The sequence below is a fragment of the Helicoverpa zea genome, chromosome 17 (genome assembly GCF_022581195.2).
Source record: "Helicoverpa zea isolate HzStark_Cry1AcR chromosome 17, ilHelZeax1.1, whole genome shotgun sequence".
Lineage (NCBI taxonomy): Eukaryota > Metazoa > Arthropoda > Insecta > Lepidoptera > Noctuidae > Helicoverpa > Helicoverpa zea.
The window spans coordinates 6291389-6301097 of record NC_061468.1 but is presented as its reverse complement, the minus strand read 5'-3'; the positions used below and the strand labels follow the sequence as shown (position 1 = coordinate 6301097).

At 35.6% G+C, this 9709-nt stretch overlaps 1 protein-coding gene across 1 annotated transcript; it reads left to right on the top strand.

The window, feature by feature from the left end:
• Positions 1-6501: 6501 nt before the first annotated feature.
• Positions 6502-9317, top strand: LOC124638488 (odorant receptor 10a-like). Its single transcript, XM_047175461.1, has 4 exons — positions 6502-6643; positions 7692-7878; positions 8244-8473; positions 8630-9317. Exons 1-4 carry the CDS (start codon positions 6502-6504, stop codon positions 9298-9300), a joined length of 1230 nt encoding a protein of 409 aa, XP_047031417.1. The 3' UTR covers positions 9301-9317.
• Positions 9318-9709: the final 392 nt, after the last annotated feature.

Below are 9709 nucleotides of genomic sequence, written 5' to 3'. Positions count from 1 at the left end.
CTACTGCCAACTGCCAAGCTGTCAATTTAATGACCAGTAGATATACACTACTGCCAACCATCAAGCTGTCAATTCAATGCCCAGAAGATATAGACTACTGCCAACAATCAGGCTGTCAATTTAATGACCAGTAGATACACACTACTGCCAACCATCAAGCTGTCAATTCAATGACCAGTAGATATAGACTACTGCCAACAATCAGGCTGTCAATTTAATGACCAGTAGATACACACTACTGCCAACTGCCAAGCTGTCAATCTAATGACCAGTAGATACACGCTACTGCCAACTGCCAAGCTGTCAATCTAATGACCAGTAGATATACACTACTGCTAACCGTCAAGCTGTCAATTTAATGACCAGCAGATTTTTGGAATAGAATAGGTCTTTATTTGCTTAGAATGCAGGCACTTACAAAATAGGATTGTAAACAACATAATAAGATCCGTGTACATTCCGCCTTGTTGGCATGCAAGCACAACAATTATTAAACACAATTGATTATAAGGCAAATAGGTTATTGTATTATATCCTCTAGGAAATCCCACCACTGCTAAAGTCGTCTTGACGACAATTCAACAACCAGCAACTTTATATTGCTTCCAATAAATGCCTATTATTGAATAAACTTTGATGCAGGTTTAAGAATGAGTAAACTGATCACCAAGTAATGATTTTGTATTATAAATTACTCATTTGATAAATATTAACACCTGCAATAAATATTGCTACTTCCATTAGAATTGTAACAAGGTAAACTTAAACAAAGAATTACGTAAAAAGGTTAAAATTTGTTTGCAATTCGGGTGATACATACATGAACATAAAAGTTATGTATACTTTGTCATTCTACTCTCTTCCCTTCCTTCTTTCCTTTTGCTCTTTTTAATATGATTGAATATTAACATCGGTCAGAGGTTACTTGTTGTCAAAGCTTATTTAGCATACATTAATTTGGTATAGGCATGAATAGGACAAATTATTTAGTATAACCTTGTATATCAAATATTTTCTGGATCACAGAACTAATAGGTAGTTCAAAATTATAAAAATTAGATAATAGGTAACTGTTGGTCCAAACACTCACGGTTTTATCCTCGTCGCCAATGTATTGTACGCTCATTTTATTATGTTAATCGACTCGCCAACGCACCACCACACAGGTCGACAGTCTGACAACGACTGACTCCCCACCGCTCGATCCGGTATTTATAACCGAGTGACGTATGCGCACGAGGCGTCATAATAATGACATAACCTATACAATGATGCACATGTACCTGCATACACTACAGAACCTATCGGAAAATACCCGATAATTTTGAAGCTCTTGTGGTATTATAAGTGAGTATTTACTTTACTTTTGAGTATGTCACTAGTGGTCGATGTTAGTTTAGGGTTAGATTTTAATCATCCTGTTCCACGCTAGATGGATTTACAAAAAATGGGTGGCTTCCCATAAAAGGCGTATAAGGGTGGAGCACGGGTGGAGCCAGTAACGTTCCTCGTCCCCCGCTCACCCGAAGTTTGGCGCGCTGCTTTGTTAGGAGATTTTTCGTTAGGGCATCTCCGCTAGTCTTTTCTCCTCCGTGATTAAACGGTATTATATGTCCCCAGATAGCTAGTTAGGTAGTATACATATGGATAGCTGAACACGGTCAATGCAAACAATAGATCAATCAGTGATCTGGACAATGCGATCAACGCCAACCAATGTATTGCTGACTACGATTAATTGCTTGATTTGCTTTGATTGAATTCAATTATAAGCTGTATATAAAAGTAGGTACACTACTAATACAATCTTCAAAAAATAATGGTAGGCCTTGTTATCGTCTTACTGCTAGGCACGGCCTTCTCTCACACAGAGAAGGATTAAGTGTTAATCACCACGCTTGCTCAATGCGGGTTGGAGATCTAGTCTAGTTGCGAGTTTATATTTCCTCGAGATTTTTTCCTTCACTCTTAATCAATCATCGGTGTCCAAGATAAATAAATAGGTTATTCTTTATTGTACACCATATTATTAGATACACAACACTTTGAATTCGAGTTAGTGAGTTTATAGGTAACATTTGAGGAAAATCATAAAACTTAGTACTTACCTCCTATAGGTACTTTACAGGACTTCGCTTGCGAACGACGCTCCAATAACCTCTGAAGTTGTATCGGACATAAAATGAATGACTAATTACGCTGTAGTTCCTTTCAAATAGTTTCCTAAATAAAGTGGGTAGTCCCAAAATAATCAATGAAAACAAACGAAAACTACCTAATAATGGTAATTTCGTAGTGGGTAGGTGGGCACGTAACTACGTAGGCTGGAGAAAATTGCTACAACTTAAGAATTCTTGAATGAACCAAGTTTAAAAACATTAATTTTATTTGTCTTTGGATCAATGTAAGCCTGATGAAGTCGTTTCGGGCGTGCTCGGTCTATTTTTGGCGAGATTAGTGTTGTTTTTATTTTGAAACGAAGTTGCGATCAATTCTTAAGCTCCGTAGGTACCTGCTGCGTAGTCTAAGGTTCGATTCCGATTATCTGTGTGTTAAGCACGCACTTTGGTAGTTTAAACGCCCTACCAAGTTGCGATACGCAATTTGCTTGTTTAATACATTGATATCTACGTATAGGTACGTACATTACATGCCTAGTGCAATAGAATATAGGTAGGTATCCAGAAATCACAAAGTAACTGCAAGTTACTTTCTGAAGTTCTGAAGTTGTTTTACTTAACTTGTAAAATCAAGAGGCTAAGATTTCCGGCTTTCCTCAGTTTTTCCTCTTTCGTCTTAACGGTTCATCATTATGAACACCTGAGGGAGGAAACAGGGAAGATATAAAAAAAGGTGGAACGGCTGCAAAATAAAACCAAAAAGGTTTCTTTAAACGAGGAAATCCTCCTCCTTGAATTAAGAAACCTTTATATTTAGATAACAAAGTTAAAACGAACGCATAAAAATAGATGGTACCTAAGTAGGTATAGGTAGTGATTTATGTATGTATATCTACAAATCTTCTGGTCACAAGACCACACTAAGAATGTTCTTCACATTATTACGGTAGACGTAAATCACCTGAAGCTTCAGAACGTTGCAGTAATTACCTCACTCCATTCATTGCATTACCGCTCGTTCGAGAGCGGAAATTAAAGCCTTTTCTATAGAAAGTAGACACGTCGTGAAGCAGAGCTCCTTTATAGAAAAATGCTCTTTATTCGTTTTGTGGAAGTTATAAATGAAGACTGACTTCCTTTCGTGGGTGGTTTATAAGTAGAACTTTCTTAAAAATACTTATCATACCTAGGTACACATAAATGCTCTATTATTTGTATTTCGTTGTTACGTAGCCTACATGAAGCTATTTCTTACTATTTTAGTGTAGGTAGCCCTTTTTTTCTTAAAAAAATTAACGGGAATTTAAAAAAAGTTTTCAGGCCGCGTCTGAACCCAGAAAATGTGCAAATAAGAAGTTAACTTGCGTTATAAAAATCCTAACTACCGTCCCCAGTGCAAAATACCCAAGTAAAATATGATCCAATTTGGCGGCCTGCCCGTATTTATCCAGAGTCAGCGAAACGGGCGGTTAAAAGTAATTAAATACCTTTGTCCAGAGCCCGCTTGGCTTGTGCGACGCTCGTCAGGGTCCGTTTTAGTACATTTTTGTGTGGGATGTAATAAAATTATGGCATCAATGTTTAGTTAAGCTCAAGTAACCTACAGACATGCTGTACCTAGGGGAGGGCGGGGTTCGAAGTTCCGATTTTGGAGTAGGAAGCAATATGAACGTAATAAATAGATCTAAAATCTATGAATCCTGCATAAATAGATGCAGAATGTTTCCTAGTTTCAAATTATATAGTCCAATTCATTGAAATAATAATATATTTTAGCGCAATATCATTTTTCTGTAGCAAGGAACAACTAGCCCCACGAAGGGGCTGGTTGTTCCTCAGCTGAGGTAAGTTGTTCCGCTTGTCTAATCCAATCATTAATAATATAAGATTAGTTGAAAAGGTATGTATAAAAAAATTTGGCAACTCCAACTGAATATTTATGAAAGTTTTATTTATAAAAGTACAAAATTTTAAAGTTTTTGACAAATCAACATCACGGCATACAATTTAAAGTATTTATTGAAAAAGAAACTATAAAAAATAATAACAAATATTAAAAAACAGCTTGAGATTAGTAACCATCTCTAACGTTTATCAACTTTGACAAAACGTTTATTTAACAAAAATAGAAAATTCTTTAATAAAATACAAAGAATACCTAATCAACTAATTTTAACATCTCGAGCTATAGCTTATTTATTCAGTCTTTATAGCTTTGACTTTACTGAGATCAATAACTAATGGCTTACTGTGATAACAGTTTTAATCCAGACTTAATTAAATGTAATAAAAATTATTCAGAAAATTCGTCGTCAGAATTACAATTCGGACAAACATAGGAATGAACATCTTTAGACTTCAGGCATTTTGAATGAGCCCAATTCTTACACATGACGCATTCAATCCATTGTTCACCTGGTTGTGAATTAGAATATGAGTCGCAACATATTAAACAATACCATTCCATGCTGTCTACTTCACTATAACTTCCATCAGCATCTTCTTGAAGGACTTTACGTTTTACATTTTCTTTGACATATGCGGAATATAATACGTTGTTCCGCGGAACAACTAGCCCCTCGACAGAGGAACTTTGAACCCCAAATCCCGTTTTCAATCTAACCTAGAATTATAATGAAATAGGTTATAAAAAGCTAACAATTATATTAAAAAGATAATCACCATAGTTTGTCCCACTGATACTAGCAAGTAACAAACAAATAGCTTGAAAATTTATTGAAATAGACCAAAAAGTTTAAAGACGAAAAAATTTACTTACGTGATGTTTTTGGTCACTAATCCATTACCACTCTCACACGCCGACACAGCGTCACAAACATTTCTGACGCAATAGCGGGATGATTTGACGTTTCGCGACGCACTTCACACTTATTGCTATCTCTTTTCGTCATGGAGTTATTTGGATCGGAACAACCTACCCCCGGCACTTTGAACCCCGGCTTCCCCTACTCTACGATGTCCTGGTTTCAGAGATACAGGAGGCTCGGGATACTCTGGTAATTTTTAGAACATTGTAGGGACAATTTTTCATTCTCGTACTTAACTAATGCTCGTGGTCTCCTTCAGCTATCAGCCTTATGTTTCTTTAGCTACATGTGGATCTGCAATGGATATAAATTCGTTAAAAAAAGGGAATGTTATCTACTTTCATTTTGTTACGAATGTTTACACAAAACAAAGGGAAAAAAATTAGGTACCTATCTACTTAAAATTCAGGCCCTGTAACCTACAGGGAACAAAAACGGGGACCTAGTAATATAATTCCCAGATTAGACAGCACCTTTTTTCTAAACAACCTCTTTATTTATTTATTTATTTATTTATTAATGATAGGTAACTTCACAGCTTACAGTACATTACATTAAATCATCATACAAAACATTACGCCAATTATGAAGTACACTAATACAACAATAATGATAATTTGTCGAAAGAGTGGCGGATAACAGGCAATGCACTATTATTATTTGTTGTGTGAATGAGTGTGTGTATTTGTGTTATGAAGGTAGCCTCAGCCAAGGTAGCTCTTGCCACCTAATGTTTGTAGAAACGGTAACCCCGAATTTTCCTGAATAATACAAACATGGGAAAGTCACGTCGTATTTGGCATTCATTTCCTAAATGGGTGTACATGCGATTGATTCTGTGGTACATTTGTTACATCGCGAGCTGTAGGTGCGGTGTCTAAATTAATCACTCAATTTAGCGAAGTGCTTGCTCCACATTCATTGAGGTCAGGTAACGGTATATGTTCGGTAATAGCAGCCTTCGGAAAAAACAGGATGATTTCCTCGAATTTGGGACGTTCCGAAATGTGGGAGATAAGTCTGCCTGTGATAGAAATCTCTTTGCTGTCTGTATAAGATTGGTATGAGATTTATGAACTCTGAGTTAGATTGCAAACAAATTTTAATATTCAGCTGTGTTTCGCTGCTTAAGCGGTTTGAGGTTTCATGAAAGCCTAAGCATTGGGCAGCTTTTGAATATTGAAGAGATTTCAGAGATTAGGATTAGGCACCTACATTAGAAAATTACTTAATTGTTCGTTTAAATGAAATCGTAAAGGTAACATTAGAGAACAGGTATTCTGCGTTACCTAGTCTACGCAGTTAATATTAGATAGGTAGGTACTTGTGGTGACAATTTACAAGGGACTGTTGGTATTCCAATTAATTGTTATTATTTTAACAATCTATTAAATATCGTTTGTCTAAATGGAAAGAGTGTTAAAGGCAATTTTGAAAATTATTTAACTTCTGAAATGGGACGGAATATTTTTTTCAGTAATTGGTTATTTATTTGTGATATTTAAACACTGTAAACTTTAGCTTTTTTCCCAGTGCGTGTTGTTTTCTTAAAGATGAAGGTTCTAAAAGATAAAATTCAACGTTATATTGAAAAGATCTCGTATGTAGAAGATCCTATTGAAGCTGCTAAAGATATGATCAGCTCTATACAAAGATGCGTTGGAATACGCAATGTATTTGGCGATGAGAAGCGAAGTAAGATTTATAAAAATATATTTTTTTCACATAAAATATATATTTTTAATATTTCATCTAAAAAACTTACTGTTTATTAATATCAGTTATAAAAATACTTTTTTTGTTCGTTATAAATGGGGTTTAGACAAGAAATTCTGTAAATATTGCAATGCAATGTTATTATTTACTTTTATTACTGCAAAATATGCGGTTAATGTAGTTTAAATTTTAAATACACCCAAAGCATGTTTAAATGTTTATTTTCAACGTAGTCGTTTACCTACTTATTTACTTAGTTAGCATTTCATTTGAAAATACATTTTGCCTTTCCCATTGGCTCCTATTTATTTATGGAACTTTCTGTGAAATATGAAAGAGAGTAAAGCGTTCCCCATTTAGTTCAAATAGGTACATAGAATTTTTTTATTTATTGAAAACCAGTTTATGTACCTACAGTTGATGAGGTAAGAAGAGAAATATCGTTATTCGTATAAAATACTACTGTTTCTTGTGTGTGTGTGTACTGTTCCTTGTTAGTTAGATAATCATTGAAATGCTGTCGACTATATGTTTTTACTTTTGTTTTGTTTTGATTTAATGTTTCCATGTTAATTATTGTAATTGGTGTTGCACCGTTTTAATTAACTATAAATAAATAAAATAATCTATACGAATATTATAAAGCTGAAGAGTTTGTTTGTTTGTTTGTTTGAACGCGCTAATCTCAGGAACTACTGGTCCGATTTGAAAATTTCTTTCAGTGTTAGATAGCCCATTTATCGAGGAAGGCTATAGGCTACTTTTTATCCCGGTACGGGAAGTAGTTCCCACGGGATGCGGGGGAAACCGCTGGCAGAAGCTAGTCAATTATAAAAGGCACTGCATATTTCTTAAGAAATCTCTTCAAGTAGGACTGCTACGTCGTAAAAGATAATTTTTAACCGACTTTCCAAAAAGTCGGAAGCTCAAAAAAAGATGACCAAGAATTTTGCAACCAAAAAGATTATTTTCAACCGACTTCTTAAAAAGGAGGAGGATCTCAATTTGTACGTTTGTATGTTTCTAGGTGCAACAGTATTCTCGGCTATCGTCACACTGTTATTTGCATCAACATTTATTTACGTGGGCACCATCAGCCAGCTCATCTACTTGGTACAAGTGTTCCCCGATAAGATCGAGAGCTTCAAAGCTATTAATTGTATCAGCGCTACTTCTGTGCCACTGTCGAAGTTCTTTTTTATGCTGACTGCCAGGTATGGACGTATTTTTTATTTACCAGTCCAGTAGTCTAGTAGTAGTCCAGTGTAGGGTTTTACAGGGGGGCGACTGATAGACATCTGATCTAACCATCTCAATGTAGCCAGGTAACTCGCGATACCACTATGAAATTACATACTTACACATCCATTGAATTCAGGTATAGAGTGAGAGTACAAAGGGGAAGTAGGTAAATAGCGAGATTACATACGGAACTATATAAGAGAGTTTATAAGAGGACAACATAACGGATATAATAGGGGGCACATAAAAGGAAGAAATAAGTGTGACATCTCACGTTACATTTACATAAATTACGGTTGTGGGAATGCCCAAAGTTAATATTATTTTTCCTTTAAAGCTCTCGATTAAAGATAGTATTTGAGATGAGTCACCACGGGCTATCTCTGATACCAGAAGGCACGACCTCTAAGAAGATAATGCTGGCTACATTGCAACAAGCTCGATACTTCTCGTGGTTGGTAGTGGCAAACTTGGCTGTTACCCATGTGACTTATTTGCTGATGCCTTTCCTCTTCACTATTATTGGGAATGATCGATATTTGCCCACTACACCTGGGGAAACTTATGGTAAGTTTACTTTATAACTATATAATAATATTAATTAACTGTTTAGTAATCCGTAGGTACCCATATCAGCCGAAAGAGTACCTTCCTAATTCTACAAAATAAACTGATTACTCAAATACCTGCTTACACAGATTAAAGCATTTCTCTCGCTTTCAGGATTGAGTCCAAAATACGAAACCCCATTTTTCGAAATAACATTTGTCCTGACGTGCGTCGCTACGGCGTTTTCCGCCATTAATCAGACCGGCTACATTGTGCTTTTCGTCACCCTCATCTGCCACGAACTAGGTCATTTCTACGCCATCACAGAAGCTCTGCACGAGATTCATACAATCTTGACAAAAGAAGAACGATCCCGGAGTCATTCTGAGCAAAATGAACAAAAATCCGTCGATAAACTGTTGATATTTTGCGTAAAACATCACCAATTTCTAATGAACTTCCATGGAAAAATTCGAGAGATGTATAAAGTAATATTCGGGGCACATTTCCTAAGTATGACGGTCGTTTTAGTGACGACTCTACAGACCATGAACGTGTGGGATTATAGGAACACGATCCTAACAGGGATGTCAGGAATCATGCCACTATTTTTGTACTGTTTCGGAGGGGAAAAACTTATTTCTGCTGGGCTGCAAATGTCGTCTGCCGCTTACAGCTGTGGTTGGGAAATGATGGAAGCAAAACAAGCGAAGGTGGTCCTTCTAATGCTATGTCTATTGCAGCGCCCTCTATATTTAACTGCGGCTGATATATTCATAATGAATAGGGAGACATTTGGCGATGTGGCTCAAGTTGTATACAAAATATACGCGGTTTTCAATTAAGTTGGGTCGCGTTTCACTTCACGCTTGAAGAGTAAAGTATTGTAAATGTATGCTGGTAGCATGCTAATTTAGTTTCATTTTTCGTCAGCAATAAAAAATCCTACTGTAATTTTGTTCTTTCATTTTACCTAATCCATTTTTAGTAAATATAATAGTCGTTGTAACTAGTTTTCATTACTATCTAGATTGGAATGGAAAACTTAGTTATAAATAGCTTTTGAGCGTAAAACTTTCAATTCAAACTAGAGCTTTTGAAATTGTCATTTATTGTTGCATTAAAATACAAACAATAGGTACACGAACAAATTCACTGTTGGTAACTTGAATATTTAAGTTTAAAATAAATGCCCATACAAAAGCGAAATAATTATAACTTTTAACCATAAAGTCCATAATAAAGACTTTTTGC

Excerpts from the sequence above, each read along its gene's own strand:
- LOC124638488 (XM_047175461.1), top strand. The coding sequence starts at position 6,502 with ATGAAGGTTCTAAAAGATAAAATTCAACGTTATATTGAAAAGATCTCG. Across the intron at positions 7,879-8,243 it reads TTTTTTATGCTGACTGCCAG|CTCTCGATTAAAGATAGTAT; the intron begins GTATGGACGTAT and ends TTTCCTTTAAAG. Across the intron at positions 8,474-8,629 it reads TACACCTGGGGAAACTTATG|GATTGAGTCCAAAATACGAA; the intron begins GTAAGTTTACTT and ends TCTCGCTTTCAG.